At 46.9% G+C, this 20,932-nt stretch overlaps 1 protein-coding gene across 1 annotated transcript in view; it reads left to right on the plus strand.

Annotated features, from left to right (window-relative positions):
* Window positions 1-20,932, plus strand: part of LOC138528196 (vomeronasal type-2 receptor 26-like) — a 294,308-nt gene that overhangs the window by 260,246 nt on the left and 13,130 nt on the right. The window contains exon 5 of the mRNA XM_069639649.1: window positions 11,256-11,379. Within this exon, the coding sequence (XP_069495750.1) occupies window positions 11,256-11,379 (124 nt within the window). The remainder of the gene's footprint in view (window positions 1-11,255; window positions 11,380-20,932) is intronic.

Raw genomic sequence — 20,932 nt, forward strand, 5'->3', positions numbered from 1 at the left:
GGAATGAGTTACAGACCCAATGGCAATTTCAGTTCCAACGAGTTAAGACCCCCTTGTGACTGTCTTTTTTTAATATAATGGTTTTGTAGCGGTGATGACATCCGAAGTTGTCTTTTTGCAAAGATATAGATTCATCCTAGTAGCCAATTCGTGGTCCACATAGTTTCCTATGGCCCCGCTATCAATGTATGCCCTTACTGCGTGCATACGTGATGGCTGCCTTGGATCCATGAAGACCATTGGTATGATGAAGTGCGAGGTCTGAGTATCCTTCTTCAAGCTCGGCAAGCGGACCTCTACGCTTGTCGGGCGTGGTCGTTTCCCGAATCAGGACCTGTTTGATTCTTATCAGCAACTCCGACTACTTTTTTGGATGGTTTTATAGGGCAATCCCATAGAAAATGTCCTGAGGACCCACAGTACAGACACAATTGCATCTGCCGTCTCCTTTCTCTTTCCTTTTGAGTTAAGGGCCCCTTGACCCCTCCGATCTGCATCGGTTCTGATGCATCTGTTCCTTTGAGGGTAACATTGGGTTTAACCAATACCCGATACTCAAACTTAGCTCAATCAGTCTTTCTATTCTGAAGTCGGTGGTCTAACTGGACCACTAAGTCTATATATTCTGCGCAATCCTGGGGTGGGTTCACAACTTGGGCCAAAACATCTTTGAGTTCACCCCGAAGTCCACGATGAAATAATGTAATTCGTTTTCCCTCTGGCCATCCGGTTTCCACCACCAACCTATTGAAGGTTGCGATATAGGTTAGTAGATCCTGGCTACCTTGTCGTAGGTATAAAAGTTCATTATCCAGGGCCTGTCCCTGTGAATGTCTGGCAAATAGTCTTTCGATGCTCAAGTGAAAACCCTGAAAATCCCGAAGAAGAGGGTCATCCTGGTTGACTAGTGGAATTGACCAATCCGCTGCGCTGCCACTAAGGTATGATAGTACAAAGGCTACTTTGGCTTGGTCGTTCGGAAAAGCTCCAGGTCTGCATAAAAAGTGCAAGCGGCATTGGTTCATAAACACGGCAAACCTTTTTCGGGTCCCCAGCAAAACGTTTGGGCGGAGCTAAAGGAATGCTCCCTGGTAGAACCACTTGCACAGGATTGCTCGATGAAATAGGAGTTGGATTCCCCCAGAGTCCAGGTAATGGTGTTTGCCCAGCTTGGTTTTGCAGCAATTGTCTAGCAAGATCATCAGTGCGCTTCTTTTACACAATCAGTTCTCTCCTGAGGGCATTAGTTTCTTGGCGCGCAGCGTGTACTTCTGCCCTAAATTCCCCTAACAATAGGGCTAGTTGGTCGGTTTCTGAGGTTTCCATTACGCCCGGGTGGGGATTTGTAAATAGTCTTCGCGTTCTGTTACGCTCACCTGGTTCCCACAGGGGGGTCGATCGGACCCGGACAGCTGCGGTCTCCACCAACGTGATGCGAAGTGCTGAGATAACTGTCTGGACTGGCCCGCTTAATCTCGTCTGCTTGATCCGTAGAAGTATTCTCCTGCAAGTGGAGAAAGGGATTTAGCCACCCGTGGATTTCAGTGATGGCCCCCTCCCACTGTTCTCCCTTCTGGTCACCTCCGATATCCCCTCAAGAGCCTCACCTTATGTTTTTAAATGATGAGGTCTCCATCCTGCATGGATTGCAGGGGCGCGTTGAATGCCAGTTACTTCACTGGTTTGAAGGCGTGGGAGAGTTTCCGGCGAGTATTGACTCTGAGGTTCCTGGCAATATCCAGTAAGTATCAAGTTCATAGAGTTCAATATGTCCGATGTTTCACTCTTGTCCCCCCTTCCTTCCTTGTCTTGCAGCTGGGATCGTGAGAAGATACCCTTGTGGCAGCTGGTGGCGTTCAGGTAAGAGTCTGTGTTACCCGACGCTGTCCGGTAAATGTTGCACGTGTTTAACGCGTTGTTTTCTCTCCCTTTGCAGATGCGGCACATGAAGATGTGGAGAGTTATAGAATAATGCCTCCGGTGGTAAATCAGGTAAGTCTATGGTGATAAGAGTGATATTTGTTGGTTTTCTCGGCTCACCTTGTTGTTTTCTTTTGTCCCTCAGGTGCCAGAGTTCCGCGAAGAAATGATGGAGGCAGCGCCAAATCGAAAGATGCTGTGAAGACTGGTGAGTATGGTGCGGCGTTGCAGCTGGAGATGCGACGCGAACAGAAATGATGCTCTTTCCAGGTCCGGAGGCAAGATGGATCCGAAATCAGGTGAGGAATTTGAAAATAGTTTGTTTTCTAACCTTGTCCTTTAATTTCCTCTTTGTTTTAGGAGCTCCAGATGCGAGGCGGGCGTGGCAGCAGGCTGGATGCAGACTGCAGGCACGGTGAGCGTTACACTGCTGGATGCAGAATAACGCAAAGCGTGTGCTGCTGATCGGCCATGGTTTAAATAGCCTCCAAAGTAGTTCCAGGTAAGAAGTTCCCAAGAACCACACCCGAGTAAAAAATAGTTCCTGTAACAAAATAGTCCTAACCAAGCCTCACGTTGGCTTGGACTCACTAGCAGCATGGTCTGCATCAGGTACGTAAAGTCTATGAGCCTGGCGCCGAAGGCGCTAGGACTGAACCCAAACAGCCCCCAGCCGGGGCTGTTGGGGTTTTAGCAAGTATATGGATGCTTGCTCCCAGAGCTGAGGGACTTGGTCCTGATGCCCGGGGGTAGGCATCATGACACCATCTGTGAAGTTCGAGATTGCCACTCATGTGCAACTGTCATGTGTGTATCAGACCATTGTACAGTGCCCTGATGCCTGTGTTCTGTCTCTCCCTGTCTGCAGCGTCAACTGATGAAGAGGGTGGAGACGGTGCTGTGGAGCACAGCGGCAGGGATCCCACCGCCAGCCGGAGACACAAGGCCCAGCTCCTCTCCCATGTTGTCATCTGTTCGGGGAGTGAGGAGTCTGGAGCCGCGCCCGCGGCCGCAGCTGCTGAGGGTAAGTCCAAGAGGCGGAGGTCGGAGGTGGACTCCTCGGCAGCAGAGACCCCACAGGGGCCTATGGATGAAGATGGCATGGAGTCATCCAGGTTGTTGGGGGGATTGGTTGAGGAGGAGGCCGTGGAAGGCCCACGCACGGGGCCTGGAGGGGGTATTCCACTGGAGCTAGTGGTGCAGTCCAGGGGCAGGGACAGGAGGCAGCATAGGCGGCCGCGGAGGTGCCTGTGTGTAATCCTGTCCCCGATCCTGTCACTGCATCATCCGGCACCAGCAGGGATGCCTCCCTCCAGACCGGTTCCCAGGGAGGGGATTCGCGAACAACAACTGGCCTTCCTCTCCCTGCGGACATGGCAATCCCGGACCGTGTTGAGCCTGTCTTGGCTGGGGTGACATTGCGTCAACGTGGCATTCGTGAAGACATGCAGGGTTCCTGTGTGGACAATGCACGTTTTTACAGATGCCTCGTTGACCGCGTCAACCTACTAGGACAGGTCACTGTGGCTGGGTTCCTCCGTATGCTGGACCTTCTACCAACCCCCTCCTCAACTGAACCCCCTATGCGCCAGTTGTCCTCCGTGCCATCTTCCTGGCCAAGTATCACCTGGCCCCCTGTGGAGCTGCCCCTGAACCAGTGGCCAGGCTGGTGGAGGACACATCCCTGCCACAGTCGGGAGTCGGAGGTCCAGCAGGGGTGGCCACCCCAACAACTGGACACCAGCAGGAGGAGGATGTGCAGCATTCAACAGGCAGGGCACATGCACGGCAGCAGCAGGCTCAAGGTGGGAGGGATGAGGGCTCGGGCCATCAACATCACAGGGGCAGGCATCGGCCAGAGGGCAGGAGGACCCTAGATTGGGAGTGTCTTCCGTGTGGCAGTGGTTGGACTGGCAAATAGATGTGGAGCGGCGGCGGGCGGAAGAGGCGCGGCTCACTATGGTCAGGGCGGAGATCTCCATGCGCAGAGCGTTGAGGCGGGCTGAGTGCCTCGAGGAAATTCGCAGGGAGTTGAAGGTGGACATGGTTTTATCCCTGCGAGACCTCGGGGCCAGGGAAGAGGCCCGCCTCCAAGACATTGAACAGGAGTTCGATGATGCCCTGGCCCGGGACATCAACAAGTGAGCCTTTGGACTTACCCACCGCCTTTGTAAATAGTTATGTAGGTGTAAGTGTCCTTTCTATTTTTATTTCCTTTGGGGCGCATGGACTATGCCCCGCCTTTTTGTATATAGTTATTAATTAGGTAGGATTTAGGTTAGGTTTCTTTGGATTGTTGGGCTCATGGACCCTTGCATGTTCATTTGTAAATAGTTTTGGACCTGGATTTCATTTTCTTGGACACATGGTGGAATACTTTTCTTTTTGGAACTCTGATTTTTGTCTGATGGACGGACTCATTGGAGCCATTTTACTTTTGATTTTATTTGTTACAGCATTCATTTTTTTTTCATTTTTTGGACTTCCGGACTTTGAATATTTTTTATTTTATTATTGTCTGCTTTTTTTTATTCATTTGGTTTATTCTTCAATACACTTTTTTTTCTATACTTTACTTGTGTGGTCATCTCTCATTTGTTTTGTGCATGTCACAATGTGGTTTTTCACAGTCTTGTGTCGCCATTGTGTGTGTCTGAGGGACATGTATTCATGGGCATGCTGGTTATTTATTTTCTATCATGGCATTGGGAATTCAATGTGGAGTGAATGGAATGCTTGGTTTGGTGTTTAGACTGGGGTGGCGTGGGGTGGGATTTGGGCAATGATTCTGGAGTGTGATGACGTGTCGGGTGGGGGGACATGAGTTGGGGCCTGCTGGCAGATGCCCGTCAATGGTGGGTGGGGGACATTAGTCGGGGCCTGCTGGCAGGTGGCCGTCAATGGTGGGTCGGTGGGTGGGGGACATGTGTTGGGGCTCACAAGTGCATGGTGCCATGTGGGCTGCCTGCGGGGCATGGTCAGGGGTGTAGGGTAGTCCCCTGTGGTGTGGGCTGCCTGTGGGGCATGGGGAGGTTGGATGGGCTGCCTGTGGGGGATGGGGAGGGAGGATGGGCTGCATGCGTGTATTCCGAAGGGTGCGCGTGGATTTCTACACACATTTTACCTGATGCGAGTGGCGTATGTGTATTCTGAGGGGTGCGTGTGGACTTTTACATGCGTTTTAGATAGCACGAGCGGGGTACGTGTATTCCGAGGGGTGCGCGGGGAGTTTTCCACGCATTTTCGATAGCGCGAGCGGGGTATGTGTATTCTGAGGGGTGTGCATGGACTTTTACACGCGTTTTCGATAGCACGAGCGGGGTAGGTGTATTTCGAGGGGTGCGCAGGGAGTTTTTCACGCGTTTTCGATAGCACGAGAGCGGTACGTGTATTCCGAGGGGTGCGTGTGGACTTTTACATGCGTTTTCGATAGCGCAAGCGGAGTATGTGCATTCCGAGCCGTGCGCTGGGAGTTTTCCACGCGTCTTCGATAGCACGAGAGCGGTATGTGTATTCTGAGGGGTGTGCGTGGACTTTTACACGTGTTTTCGTGCTTGGGGGGGCTGTATGCTGGTCCCCTGGCCTTTGTGCCATGTAGGAGATTTGTGCGATGTTTTTGGCGCACGGGGCGGGATTGGGGGCGTTACTGGTGCTGCTACAGGGTCGCTGTGCCACTCTGCGCCACGGCTGGTTATAGATGTTAAAATCCATGAATAGGCTGTGCGCTGAAATGGGTTTACTAGATCCCTAGTATGTGTCTCCCAGGTGGATTCAGAGATCAGAATTCAACTCTTGTGCCTTATTTTCAGCCAGATATTATCAGTAACAGTATCAAAACATTTTACTGTTATTCGCTTTTAACAAGGTGCAGAGGAATGTCCAATTGGCATCAGCCAGTTCTTATAACGAGCAGATGATGAGGCCAGCTGTTTTGCCCACCTGGGTCAGTATGGTTGATCTCCTGATACAAGCAGTCGCCCTCTGATAGGCTTTTTTCTTTTTATGCATCAGGACATCAAACAAAGATATATCACTGTTGTCACACTGTACCCTATTCGTGTGTAGCATTGTCATGAATGTGGACATCATTTCACGTATTTCCCGTGTCGATAGTTGCACTGGACTATGTTGCATTGAGTTGCACTGGACCATGTTGCATTGAGTAAAACAGAAGGTCTAGTTTTTTTATAGTTATTTTAAATAGTGCATGCTACTTTATTTCCCAATGCCTGATTCAAAGCACTCATTTAGAGCCATTCAATAGCATTAGGGCCAGTCTGATTGGTTCCAAATTACTCTGAGCTCAAAAACAGTCATTTTACAGTCCTATGTCCTTTTACCGCCAGGTTTTTTGTTTTTACGATGGGTTCTTTAATGAATATTTTTCATTGAAAAAACTCATCAACATATTTTTTTTATATTTGGAGGGATGCCCAAACCCCTTGCCTATTATTTAAACCATATCCCTAACCCCCTACCACTTTGATCCCCTAACTCACCCTTCCTCAATGTTTTCCGGATGAATATTTTTTGTAAAAATAAAAAAAACCTGTTTGCAATGCAAAACAACTGTATACCAATTATACAGCTATGTGACGTTCTCAGCTATTATGTAAACATGATGTCATGCACACCTATGTGCAACACTTGACATTATTACATTAAAAAATATAATTTCAAAATGATTATACATTCTGAATTCTTTGATTAAATAAGTGATACTGAATTAACTTGCTACCCATAGTTGACCCAACCTTAAAATAATTTGCAGAAGTTAATTTAGTATACTCTTTTACCCCCATCCGAGCTATTTGTCTTCCTCAAATAAGAGTCTTCCTATATGGATGACCCTTTAGGCATAACATCTTATTTCCTTTTTCCTATTGCCTAGCCTCAAGCTGAATTGGTGACTGGAGGTGCTGATCATAACCCTCACTTTGTTGGGAAAAAGATTTAAAAAAACCATACATTTAAGACTAGGGAGAGCCCACCCTGCAAATACTGCTGTGTTAGGCATCTTATTGAAAACCTCATATTTTGGGATTCTCTTCTCCTGCTGTAAGTATTTTTGTGTAGACTTTTACCGTATTATTAAAGATGTATGATTTTTATGAGCGTCTTTTCCTGATCAGGAATTCCTTGAAAAAGAACTCTGTTTAATTTTGCTTAATGGAGTGCATCATCACTTTTTGAGACTGCAGCTGGGAATGTCTCAGGGCGCTTTTAGTGTTCATCGACTGCCTATCTGTAAGACAACTTGGCAAATACAAAAATGCTTTTCATGAATTGGCTAATTGCACACAATGTCTACATCCTACATACACAGATATCAGTGCTATAAACCAAGTTTAATTTGCATCCTGTGATCCCACCATGTTAATGTTGCTGATGAAGAAATCATTGGCGTGTCACTGGCCCTCATTACAACCTTGGCAGAGGACCATGGTCCTATTAGCACCATGGTCGATGCCGCTAAGGTTGCAATTCCGCCATGGTGGATGGCGGAATTACCGCCCCATTCCAAGGTGTGTGGGGCGGTAATTCCCCATTCACCAATGGCCCCTTCCCCTTTCCCATTTTTGCCCCATAGGGCATAATGGGAATGGGGAAAGGCGATAATTACGGCACCGTAAATTACGGTGCCGTAATTATCGCCAAGGTCCCTTTGCGGCATGGCTTTTAACGGCTGCAAAAAGCAGCCTTTAAACAGCCATCCCGCAAAGGGGACCTTGTAATCAGGCGTTAAGGGTCGGCGCCGTTTACGGCGCCGTAAACCCCCTAACGCCTGAGTCGGAATGAGATCCACTGTCTAGTTCCTGGAGCTGACAAAACATTAACACAAAGCATAACACAGTTTCATCAGTATTTACATATTATGCTCTGGGTGGTTTTAAATTGGTTTTCCAGGAAGAGTGGAAGGCGGAAGGGGATATATATTGTGTTTCCCCTTCCCTGTCCATCTTCTAAACCATCTGTTTTATGCAGCATGAGACTTTCCTGCTGACATAAAACAAATGGATTTCTGTGAAGTTTGCCTGCTTTTAGTACCACCTGGAAATGGTCGCCCAGAGGGTATAGTAGGATACAACACACTAGAATTACCCGAGACAGTCTTCCATCAACCAGTGGAGCAACAGATAACATTATCATCTTGAGGCACTCTAAACAAGCCAAGTATCTCTCAGAAGCACAAACAAAGGATTCATGGTGCCTGATGAGCCCTTGGTTGAGGACACATCATACATTAACCAACCAATACGACATACAAATGATCAGCGGCTTCATGCCAGAGGTGCAGTATGAGATGTTCAACATCCCAGGTGGCTTTTCAAGACGTATAGCTTAGAGATCAGTGTCCAATGAGACGGTCCCAAGTCTTCAGTATGGAACAGCATACATAAACAAACACATTCCCAAGAGAAGAATTCTTATTCATGAAAAAGAGCACAGTGACAAGATCAGAAGCAAGAGAGCAGATCTTAAAATCTACAGACAGATTCAGGGAAAACAAGTATAAAATCTGCCAACTAGAAAAAGGGTGGCAAATTACCAAGTCAGGAGTCTGGAGTCTGGAAGCTGGAAACCAGAGCCGGAAGATGGAAATATCAACTGAAAGTGGCATGGAGAATGAGAAAGAGCTTGGGCCACCCGAGGATTCAGGAAGTGTGCATGAACTGGAAAGAGGATGCTACTGATTGGCTCTAAAGGTATGCTCTCAATTTTAGGCACAGCTGAAACCAGTCCAGTTGCAGCAGGAGATTGAAGGAAAGTGTATCCTAATGGGACATGTTGACACCTGAATGACAACTCCAGTGGTTCCCTGAAACAGAGCAATACATTAAGATCATGTGCTGTCTATTGATGAGCAGGCATGAGAACGTAGGTGACAGAGGTGTTTCTAATAATAGCATCTTGCTTCCCTTTCCTCATGTGGCTCCCGCAAGAAAAGTCTGCTCACATCTGTCCCCTTCAGGTGAAATGCTGTCTTTCTGTCTTTCTGGTGTTTCCATCAATGCTGCCCAGAACAAACTGGTTATTCATATGTCAAAATCAAAGATTGTGGCTTGAAAGCCAGGTCAGAAGCAAAGGTTTAAGAATTTTCACTGGTGTCTGAGTGGATTAACCCTGGAGAGAGTTTCTAACTTTGTGTGCTTGGGACTCTGCCTGTTCGAGCTGCAGAATAAAAACAAGCTGCAGAACTACTACTGTTCCAAAATGTCCATGCAGGCTGCACAAGCTGCAAAATGACCATGCTGGCTGCTACCACTCGAAAATGACCATGCTGGCTGCGCAATCTGCAAAATGACCATGCTGGCTGCGCAAACTGTTGCAATAAATCGCAGGTTTGGTTACTTTTCTTTGTCCCCAGTCTTTGACTTCTATAAATTCAAAGTCTTCCCAGTAATAACCTATGGTGGTGAATATTTGGGGGTCCTGATATTTTTCGACTGGGAAGCACTGGAAGGGTGGTTTTGGTGGAAGGCGCTGCAACTACCTAATGTTGTACCAGCAGCAGTAATATGCTATGAACTAGGCCTTTCCTCTATTAAGTTCCACATTCTTTCTAAAAACTGTTTAATGTTGAGGAGCATTTGGTGTGCAGAGGAAGGTCTGGCAGGAATTAAAACTTCTACTGGAGAAGAAATCCTGGCCTGCCCTAAATAAATGGGAGATACATTGTGATACCATCTGGGAGGTCTCTGGTATTTCCAGAGAACTGATTTTGACCCACCCTGTAGAAGCTAAAAGAAAAGTGAAAGAAATGGACTGGATACACACCATCGATGAAGTGAGCATGTATAGGCTATATGTGGTTATGTTAATTGACGTTAGTGGGAGTGTACCCAGCATACTTGAGTAAGTCATTGAGTACTTCATGGCGTGTCTTGGCAATGAGGTTAAGGTTAAACCTACTACCCACTAATGAAATAATGTACCAGAATTTAAAAAAAACAGGGATCAAAGGATATGTGGGCACTGTTCTGATTTGGGTCAAGTGTAAACTTAACACCAAATCTTGCTGCATTGTCGGTATTGAAAGACAGACGTCTTCACTACTTTGGTCACTTGCTAAAGCATTATGATCACTTACACACTGAAATGGTGTGGCACCTTGTCATGAAACGATGTGGCCCTAATCATTGGCTGGTAGCCGCAATACATTTTTGAAAAGGAGTGTTAGATTTGTGATATTGATTACTGTAATAGTCTCCAGAGCTCTGGTTCTCTCTAGGCTGGACTACTGCAACATCCTCTTTCTAAATCTGCCTGCTACTACTCTCCACCCTCTGCAACTCATCCAGAATAGGACTGCCAGACTTGTTCTTGGCCTCAAGTCCAGGGATTGTATCTCTCCAGCCCTGAAATCTCTCCATTGGCGCCCAGTGGCTACAAGGATCAAGTTCAAGACTCTTTCCATTGTCCACAAGGCCTTCTGAGGCCTGAGTCCCCAATACCTTCAACTTTCCCTTCGGAAATAACTTCCAATTCGAGCTCTTCGCTCCTCCAGCTCCAACTGCCTCAGGGTCAGCTGCTTCTCCAAGCAACAAGTTGGTGGTAGATCTCTTTCTCCGGCTGGGGCCTCCCTCTGGAACAGCCTCCCTGTCTCTCTGAAACTTGAGGAGAACCATCTTCTGTTCCGGAAGCACCTCAAGACCTTCCTCTTTGCTTCTGCCTTCTCTCTTCCTCTCCCTGCTGATCTCTGTTTGTTTCTCCACTGGGCATCTGTTTACCCTCTGATATCAGGCCCAGATCCCTCCCCACCCATTTGCATACCCGCACTGCCTCCTGGCTTCCCTTGCACTTGGGTCTGTATCTGCAACCCTGCAGTCCCCTTACCTGCACTTATCTATACCCGTTGTCTGCGCTTAATTCATGCACTTGCCACTTGCTGGCCGCAACACCTATTGTTTTTGATCATGTGTTCAGCACTTTCCACTCCTCCCCTGCCCCTTGCACTTTCCCCCTTCCCTCTCCCCTGCACTTGCGTGTTCCCAATGTCACTGGGCCGTGAAAGATCCATTGTTTCTGTCCTCCCTTGTACCCTTTCCTTGCTGTACCCATCCATTGCCTCGTCGCGCCCTGAAACACTTGTGTATGGGCGCGATATATATCAAATATCATATCATATCAATTGTACGAATTCTGATGATTTCTTTTTTTTGTACTGTGATAAATTTGGTGTATGTATTGGAATGTTTTTCTTCCTTTTAACTGTCTCGGAATGTCTTCAAATGTACATTTTATTCATCATTTTTTAAGAATTTGTTGCAGAAATGTGTAAATAACAATAAAAGTGCAAAATAATAATAACGCTCACTATATTCCTTTCACAGGCTCCACTTTCGACCTGCAGTAAAGGCTGTCAACCTGGTTACAGACAGGCTGCCCGGGAGGGGGAGCCTGTCTGCTGCTATGACTGTGTGCCTTGTTTTCAAGGGGAGATCAGCAATGGCACAGGTGAGGTGCAGCTTCTTTTAATGAAATAATCTTTTGGGCATCCGACTCCTGGCTATCCACACTCTTGACAAATTAGTGGCCATGTTAGTTCATGTAAATCAACTGTACCTGGTATGCGCAATGTTGCAAAGAATATATAAAAAGGTGGGTGTTGAAATGTGTTGAAGATTGATGTCATTTGAGGTTGCTTTATTTCGTAGGTCTAAAGCCTGATTTTGTAGGTCTAAAGCCTAATTTATGGAATGACAGATGAGCAGCGATCAACTCTGGGATTTTGACAATTTTCACAGGGAAACAATGCACCACCATCAGCAAAGTGTCCCTTTTGTGTCTTCCTACCAAAAAGGTCTTAAGCTCAGGTCCCATTATTTGTTATTGAAACTCATATCATATCATATATCATATCATATCATATCATATCATATCATAAGGGCTAACCTCATTCTATTTGCTTTATGAGGGCCAGCTGGACCTTTAGTGTAAAGTTTACATACATGCAGGTTTACTGTATTCCCTGTGTTTTCACTGTACTGAAGAGGGGTATTTGAAGATCATGCTCTTGTTTTCTCACCTGCAATGGTTTCTTCATTAATGCCTATTGTCACTACTCTCCCTGGGATGCAGCTGAAACAGCGGCTCAAGGCACTGCCAACATTCTGCCACAAGGTGTGTCTTTCTCATTCAGCAGTGGTCATCATGCATTTTATTTATTGAGTTTTTTATAATGCGCCTATTGACAATGTGTTTCAAGAGGCAACAAGATAAGGGGCGGGGAGGGGACAGGGATGACAAAACAAAAACACTCCTCCTTCTGCAAGTGCAGTAAACAGAAGTGCAGAGGAGAGGGGAGGGGGTGCTGGAGGGTTAAACGAGTGCCCGGGGAGGCCAGGTGGACAGAGCCCAGGGAGAAGAGAGTGCAGGGGCAGAAGATCCACATGCTAAGAGTGAGGCACGGGGCTGGAAGGGCTCAGTGGGTGCAGGTCCAGCCAGGCTATTGCAGAAGGAGGCAGCCCTTAAGTGCAAGTGAAGGTGGGCAGGGGGTCATGCGAGACCAAGTGCAGAGGTAGACTGGTGAGCGAGGGCCATGTGCCCTGTAAGACTCAGACAGAATCAAACAGCCAGTCAAGAGGCAGAGGGGGAACATTAGTAGGGGAGGGGGAGAGGAAAGGAGGAAGAGAAAAGGAGGGTCTTGAGAAGCTTCAGAACTAAGGAGATCCGGGTGAAGTCTGAGAGGGGAAGGGAGGCCATTCCAGAGGGAGGCACCCGCGTGGGAGAGAGATCTACCCCTCACTCTGCGTGGAGAAGCGTCTGATCTGCAGAGAGTTGGAGCTTGAAGACTGACACGCTCTAGCATGGAGGTATTTAGGCAGAGAGAGCTGGATGTAGCGGGGTCCCAGGCCCCAGAAAGCCTTGTGGATAATGCAGAGGGATTTGAACTTGATCCTCTCAGCAACCGGGAGCCAGTGGAAAAATGTTAGGGCAGCATAGATGCTGTCCCTGGGCTTGAGGCCAAGGATAAGTCTTGCAGTCTTATTCTGGATTAGTTGAAGGGGGCAAAGGGAGGCATTAAGCAGGTTGACGAAGAGGCTGTTGCAGTAGTCCAGCCTGGAGAGGACCAGAGCTCTGGAGACATTGAGTTTTTGAAGGAAGGTGAGGGAAGGGAGAATGCATTAGAAGAAGTGCAGCTGAAAGTGGGCCTTCTTGGCAAGGTCTGTGATGTGAGGAGAGAAGGAGAGAGAGGAATTGAAGATGCCACCATGGTTTTTTGCCTCATATATGAATTCTTTGGGAGCAAACAAAGGATCTCTTCCTCCCCCTGCTACGCTAAGGTAAGCAGGAACCCAACATATTCATGCGAAAATGCTCACCAACCAGCATCAACAATGGTTGGGGGATGTACAGAGAGCAGTACAGGATGACATGGAAAGTAAAAGGTTGAGAGGGCAAGACTGCACAGATGCCCTGGCACCTGAGGAATCCCAAACCCCTGTCTTTACAGTTCAAATACGCCCAGATAGGAACACCCTCAGAAATAGAAGAAAGAAACACCACCCTATAGCGAAGGAAAACTTACCCAAGCAAACAAATGCAAATAAAGAATTGAAAATCTGTTTATTGAACACCAGATCAATGAACAAACATGTGTTAAACATACATGACTTAATTATCGAGGATGATTTAGACATTCTGTCTCTTACGCAGACCTAGCTCCAAGACCCCTGTGGCTCAAGGCAGTACCTGAAGACTACTCCATTAACTATGAAAACAGGGAAACAGGAGCAGGTGGAGGAGTTGCAGCAATTGTTAAGGATTCCATTCATATGTTCCTCTCCTCCATAAATTGGCAAGGGTGCGAGGTCTTACCCCTCAAATATACACCGATGAACAACAGCTGTATCAACATACTAGTGATCTATAGTACACCCTCTCTAATTTTGGACTTTAATGATGAAATTATCCAGCAGCTCACTGCCATTACAGACCCAAATACATCATTGTTAGTACTGGGTGACCTAAATAGGTGGAGAGGCAACACGGAGGACAAGAAAGCAATTGAATTAGAGAAGGCACTAAACAATATCACATACCATGTACTTAACTCTGAACCAACCACAGACAAAGGAAATCAACTCGATTGGATAATTACCCATAAAATCGATGCTCAAATAGTGAAAAAGGTACCCTGCGTCTGGACCGACCACTATAAAGTGTCTTTCACCATGACCGTAAAAATTGATCAGCTAAGAAAAGACAATGCACATGTAAGAATCTTGAACAGAAATTAAACGAACATTACCTCTGCTAAATTAGAAACCTGTCTTAATACCATTCTAGAAGAAAGTCCCACAGATGACACTTGTGAGGAGATTATTACTAAATATAACAGACACATACAAAAACTATTAGATCAAGAAGCTTCTCGGAGAAACAAGTTAGTCAGAGCAAACAAAAACCACCAAAAATGGTTTCACTCCGAACTCCGAACTAGAGAAGTTAAAAAAGGAAAAAGGGGAGGCAAAAATAACTTTTTTAATGAAGCGATCCGGCAGGCCTCTAACTCATCTAGTATATTATTTCATATATTGAAATCGATTGAAAAACCCAAGGCACTATCTGCACCTATTGCCCCATCTCAGAAAGATTGTAACAAAGTGCAAGATTTCTTTCCCAATATAATAATCAAGGCAAGAGAAATCATACGAATTGCGCAAATCTTACAACTATCCCAGCCAAAGTCTGCCACCCTGACCAAGTTACCAGATATCAGGGATAAATTTGATCTCCAACCAATACGATCGGAAGAGATGTTGTAAATACTGACATCCATGATACCGTCTGCTTGTGCAGAGAACATTCTCCCTCCAAAGATCATCTTGGACAATAAAGAGATTTTTGCACCATTACTAACAAAGATGGGGAATGCATCTTTCAAAGAAGGGATAATCCCAAAGAAGATCAAGACAGTCACAAGATCCCAAGGAACCCAGTAACCTGCGGTCAATAACAAACTGCAATTTTCTCTTTAAGATTATGGGCAAGATTGCGACAACCCAGCTATGAGAATTTGTAGAAGAGAATTAATTTTTACACAAACAACAATCCGGCTTTAGATTTCCCAACAGTACAGAAACGGCCATGATAGACCAGCAGACCCACATGTTGAACATCAGGGACGAAGGCAAAACAGGTCTACTCATTCTGCTTGACCTAACTGCCGCATTTGACTTGCTGAACCACAAGCAGCTCCTGTTAGTCCGAGAAAAAGTAGCAAACTGTTCCCCAGTTGCCATCAAATGGCTGATTTCCTTCATCTCAGGGAGAAAATCCAAAATCCATTGGGGCGATAAATTCTCTGCAGAAATGCCCATCGAATGTGGTGTCCCACAAGGCGCTAGTCTCTCCCCGCTATTGTTCAACCTATACCTGTGGTGTCTCTGTATTGTGCTCGAGAGCATAGGAGCATATTTTAACAACTATGCAGATGACTCCCAGGTGGCGGTTGAACTAAGCGGGAGTTACAGCCAGGACTGCGCCAGGTTGAGAGACATATATAACATCATCGAGGCATGGATGCTGAACAACTGGATGTGCTTGAATGCGAAGAAGACTGAGCTCATGATTTTCGGCTCCACCCAAGCTACAAATAAACTCAGTCCCCAGTATAAGTCTCTCACGATCAAGGACTCGGCCATCCCAGTTAGAGATGAAGTGAAAACACTAGGTATGACGATGGAAGCATCCCTGGGGGATGAGGCTCATGTCATGTACCTACAAAAGTATTGCCAATACTACACATGCTTACTCCAGTCGATTAGATCATACTTAAGCGAAGAGAATACAGCAACCGTAGCAAGAGCCATTATCCTATCACGGTTGGATTATGGAAATGCCTTGTTGCTTGGCGCTAGTAAAAGCTGCTTGGCCAAGTGCTAAACGATTCTAAACGATTCAGTCAGAATAATAAAAAAGAGACCACGGAGAGAACACATTACTAAAGACCAAGTTGATCTCCACTGGCTGCAGTGGAAGAAATAATCATATTTAAGAGCATGACCCTGGCACACAGGTGCCTATTTGGACAGGCTCCAAGATACCTCAAAGAAAGGATCACCCGATACACACCTACAAGATCCCTAAAATCAGAAGGCATCAACCAGATAAAAAGTACCCCGTTCACATGATCACAGGGCATGGGCAGAGCGTTCCCAGTTAGAGTAGCCCAAATATGGAACAAACTCCCTAATGAGCTACGACAGGAACGGAACTACCACAGCTTCCGAAAAAAGCTGAAGACTCACGTATTTAAGTGAATCAGATAATCCAACCTCAGCTTGAAATCTCTCAGACCAAAAAAATAAAAATGAAGATTAGGATTAGCGGCCCTTAATTGTTTTGTCATGCCTTGTCCTTGTTTCTGTGTGGCGCCCTGATGCCTGTGGGCTTCGGCGTGGTATAAACCAATAAATAAATAAATAAATAAATAGTAGGGTGAGGGGAGAGAGACAATGTTGTCTTTCATAGCTCTGGAGGAGCAGGGGAGCAGCTGTTTGGATGAGACTTTCATACAGTGGACTTGTCTGGAAACATCTTCAGGTTATGTGGGAGAGAAAGAGGAGAGTAGGCGGAAAGGGGGACCAAAGGGAAGCCTGAGAGCGTGTGAGGGGAAAAAGGTGTGGTTTAGTGGAGAGTGAGGCCAGGCTGTCCTGAGTTTTAGTAATGAAGTGCGAGGACAGAGAAGTGCAGAGGGCCAGGGAAGACAGAGGAGAAATGGAGACGGCAGTAGGATTGGCGAGTTCGTTTGGAGATTTTGTTGAAGTGGGGTTTTGTAAAAGTGCAAGGGGAAGGGAGGAGGGTGAATGCCAGGGAAAGGGAGGGGGGATGTACAATCAGGGCAGCATTGCTCGAAGAAAGTGCAGCCAGGGCAGTGTGGCTCTGGGTAAGTGCAAGGAGGCAGGGGACTGTGGGTAACACTGCCTCCGGTCCTACTGCCCCCTAAGTGGGCAGTAGGACCGGAGGCAGTGCAGGGGAGACTGATCATGGAGGAATCTGGTACCCAGAGGACTGTGAGGGTAGGCAAGCAACCAGTCGGCACAGGAGACAGGTAGGTCAGAAGGGTGGGGAGAGAGAGAGAGAGAGAGAGATAGAGAGAGAGAGAGAGAGCGAGAGAGAGAGAGAGAGAGAGAGAAAAAGCAGAGGAGAAAAGGAATGTCTTGAACTGCTTACGGAACTTCAGGTGGTCCAGCTGGTATCCAGTCATTGAATCAAATACATGCCAAAGCATCAAAAAAAATGCATTGGAAAAAAAGTATTGAATGCATTTTTTTCAAAGGTAAAGGTTTTATTTTAATTATAATGGGTTTTAAGTGGTAAAAAAACGGGGGTTGAGAGGGCCCCCCCATTACATTTTTTTATTTTTTTCAAATGCATTCAATGCTTTTTTTCATTGCTTTTTTTTAGATGCTAAGGCATTTGATGCTTTGGCATCCGATGTAATCACTATAAACTGGTCCAGCTACAGTTTGAAAGGTGCAGGGAGGCCATTCCAGAGGGAGGCACCTGCTGAGGGGAAAGATCTACCCCCTCTCTCTGCCTGGAGAAGGGTCTGACCATCAGAGAGTTTGAGGTATCTGAGCGAAGGGCTCGAGAGGGAAGGTAATTTGGAAGAGAAAGTTGGATGTAGTGTGGGACCCAGCCCCAGAAAGCCTTGTGGATGATGCAAAGGGTCTTGTACTTGATCCTTGCAACCACCTGGAGCCAGTGGAGCGATTTCAGGGCTGGAGAGGTACGGTCCTTGCAGTCCAGTTCTGGATTAGTTGCAGAGGGCCGAGAGTAGGGGAAGGCAGATTGAGAAAAGGTTGTTGCAGTAGTCCAGTCTAGAGAGAACGAGGGCTCTGGAGACAGTGGGCCTCATTATGAGTGTGGCGGTAACCCTGCCGGTGCTACCAACGGGCTTCCGCCAGACTCATAACATATTACTGACGCCTGCCTTCCCGGTGCCACCGTGACATTACAAGCCCTGGCGGAGCGGGAAGTCAGGCACCAGATTTCGTAACTCTCCATTACCATAGAGTCCCAGAGTCGGGAGACGGAAGCGATGGCAGTGTTAGTAACGGAGCGGGTGCTTCTGTGAAGAGTCTGCCTTACGTGCCCGCTGCACCCGGCAGGGTCAGACCTGTCGGGTGCAGAGGCCTTGCCAGGCAAACTTGTAATTTGCTGGTCTGGAAACAAGGTTGCTGGTAAGCTTACCGTCACCCTTACAGGTGTTGTTGGAGAGAAAGAGGAGAAAGAAGGAGGAGAGGCGGTCAGAGTGGGGCTGAGAGTGATAGAGGGAGAGGAAGAGGAGAAAGAGGACAGGATGTCCTGAGTTTTAGTGGTGAAGTGAGAAGCCAGACCCATACAGAATGCCTGGAAAGGAACAGGAGAGGTGGAAACTTCAGAAGGATTGTCCAGCTCCTTGTAGATTTTAGAGAGGTTGGCCATGTTGTTAGAGGCCGCAGAGACCCGGGCTTGGATGTGGACTCTCTTCTTGGACAGGACAGAGGCTTTTTCCACGGGGCAAAGCGATTCTGTGAAGGCAAATGCACACCCGACAGAGCCATTCACTGACACGCGAGCGGTTTAAAATATCTAACCCAATATATAACAATGCAAGACAGCCTTGGGGATCATTATGGCCAAATTCCATGATGCATTATGGGACATGTAGTATCCGGAATACCATAGAAACTCGGTACACCACTGAAATTTCTCTGCAAGACTTGAAACAAAAATCCCTGCCTTACACATAAAGTGCTTGAATTCTTAAGACGGACTGGTCTGCCGCCTCAATTAAATTGATTCATGCAATCGCTTTGACCATCACACCAAAAGAAATCACTTTTAAGGTCACCACACTGACACATAGGCGCCATGTTGCCAGTGTAACGTGTTTCTTTAACCTATCGCGTCCTGAAGACGGAGCGTTGGACTTTACTGACGAGCTTTAAACTGCAACAGTGTTGTCCTTCTCCCTAGAAACATATTCAAATGTTGACGCTATTATACCTTGTTGTTGTATAATTGAAAATGTGATCAAAATACACCATTACTAACATCACACAAATTGTACATTGCAAATGTTTTGGTGTCCATTTGTGTTTCTACAAATAACGAACGCTGGAAATAGGTTTTTTATGTTGTTTTACCATGTTGTTTGATATAATAATTAAAGTATGCTAAACACATTTCTTTGTCTATGGTGGGAGATATAATCCTATGAAATTCCTACTGTGAGGTAAATTTCTGACAAGTAGCCACCTTTTGGTGTGTTAGAGGTGGGTAGCTAGTGGTATATGTACGTTTTTTTCTGCTGTATCTCTCCTCACATACCACAGCCCCCTTAAAAAATTGAGGAAACCCTTGTGCTCACAACACTTGCTTATCCCTGCTCTGAAGCCAGACTGATGGTAATGGAGACAACCAACAGATTCAGAGTGGAGTGTAAACTGGGAGATGGCCAGCTTTTCCAAGAGTTTGCCCAGGAAAGGAGTGATAGAGATCGGGTGATAGTTTGCCAGACAGGTAGGATCAGCAGAAGGCTTTTTGAGGAGGGGGTGTACAAGGGAGTGCTTGAGGAGAGAGGGGAAGAATACAGTGGCAAAAGAGTGATTGCAGAAATTGGCCAAGGCTGGAGCGAGGGTGTCAATGTGGTCCTTGATGGTTCTGGAGGAGCAGGGAAGCACTTGTTTGGATGACACTTTCATAGATCGGACTAGTCTAGAAACATCGTCAGGTGTTGTTGGAAAGAAAGAGGAGAAAGGCGGCGGAGAAGGAGATTTGTCAGAGGATGCGCCCGAAGCCATTCACTTCCGCTTAGCCACCCTGCGCTTGCTGTTCAGGGCGGTGAGGTCAGAATCATACCAAGGTAGGCTCAGGTGCATCCTCATGACATGAGAAAAGCTATCCAGAGTGAAGGTTAGAGAGGGCTGTGTCAGAGTGTGAGTCAGCCGCAGGCCTAGGAAGAGCAGATACAATAGCAGCAAAGGCATCCACTGACACACACTTCACGGGCCGAATGACTGAGAAGGTAGGTGGCAGTGCTTGGGTGGACTTAGCCTGAGGGACAGAGAGTTTTAGGTGAGAGAAGAGCAGAAAGTGGTCAGTCCAAGAGAGAAGAGTGGTGATAGAGTTAGAGAGGGGGATATCTGAAGAGATTAGAACGTCCAGGGTGTGACCAACAGAGTGTGTCGGACCAGAGGGTAAAATGGAAAGAGAGAGAGTGTCGCAGAGGTTGCAGAAGAGCCCAGAAGAGGGATTAGAAGTATCCAGGGGGATGTTGAGGTCTCCAAGGAGGAGAAGTTTAGAGGTAGAGGCAAGGAGAGAAAAGGAGAGGTCCGCCCACTCTGAGAGGAAGAGGGCAGCAGACCATGCATTCAAAGGAGGAGTAGGCCTGCACAGGAATGACAGATTCAGGGACCCACTCTGGCAATATCAGTGCTACTCAACCTGCGGGTCGGTTGGTTCTGGGTTTGGAGAGGACCTTGTGACCGTCAGGGAGGAGAGTGTAAAAACTTGTGACAGAGCTGGCTGTGAACCATGTCTCGGGGAGAGCGAGGACATCCAGGTCAAGTTCTTCAAGGAGGTAGCAGATATCAGAGGACTGTTTGACAGCAGAGCAAGAGTTAAGAGTAGCGATGTGGAGCAAGTTGCCACATTTTAAAGACATCCGGGCTGGGGAACAGGTTAGAGGTACACCCAGCGTCGGAGGTGGGGGGCAGAGAGTGGGCAGAAGTGGTAGCAGGAGGTGGCAAAGTAGACAGAGAGGAGGTGGAATGTGCCAGAGAGGTGGTGGAAGAAGGAGGTGGCAGAGGTGCTCAGAGGTACTAGGAGTGGTAGCAGGAGAAGGAAGTTTATAAGATGAAGGAGACGCCTATCAAAAAGGAGGAGATTGGATTGAGGGCCCTGGACCAACACGGTGCCATTCAAATAGACATTAATGATGATCTTGGAGGAGTGGAAAGAGGCAAAGAGGGTTTCCCACTGAGTACCACCATTATTGGGAGAGGAAGAGATA

The sequence above is a fragment of the Ambystoma mexicanum genome, chromosome 7q (assembly GCF_040938575.1).
Source record: "Ambystoma mexicanum isolate Mex_15411 chromosome 7q, UKY_AmexF1_1, whole genome shotgun sequence".
NCBI classification, from domain to species: domain Eukaryota; kingdom Metazoa; phylum Chordata; class Amphibia; order Caudata; family Ambystomatidae; genus Ambystoma; species Ambystoma mexicanum.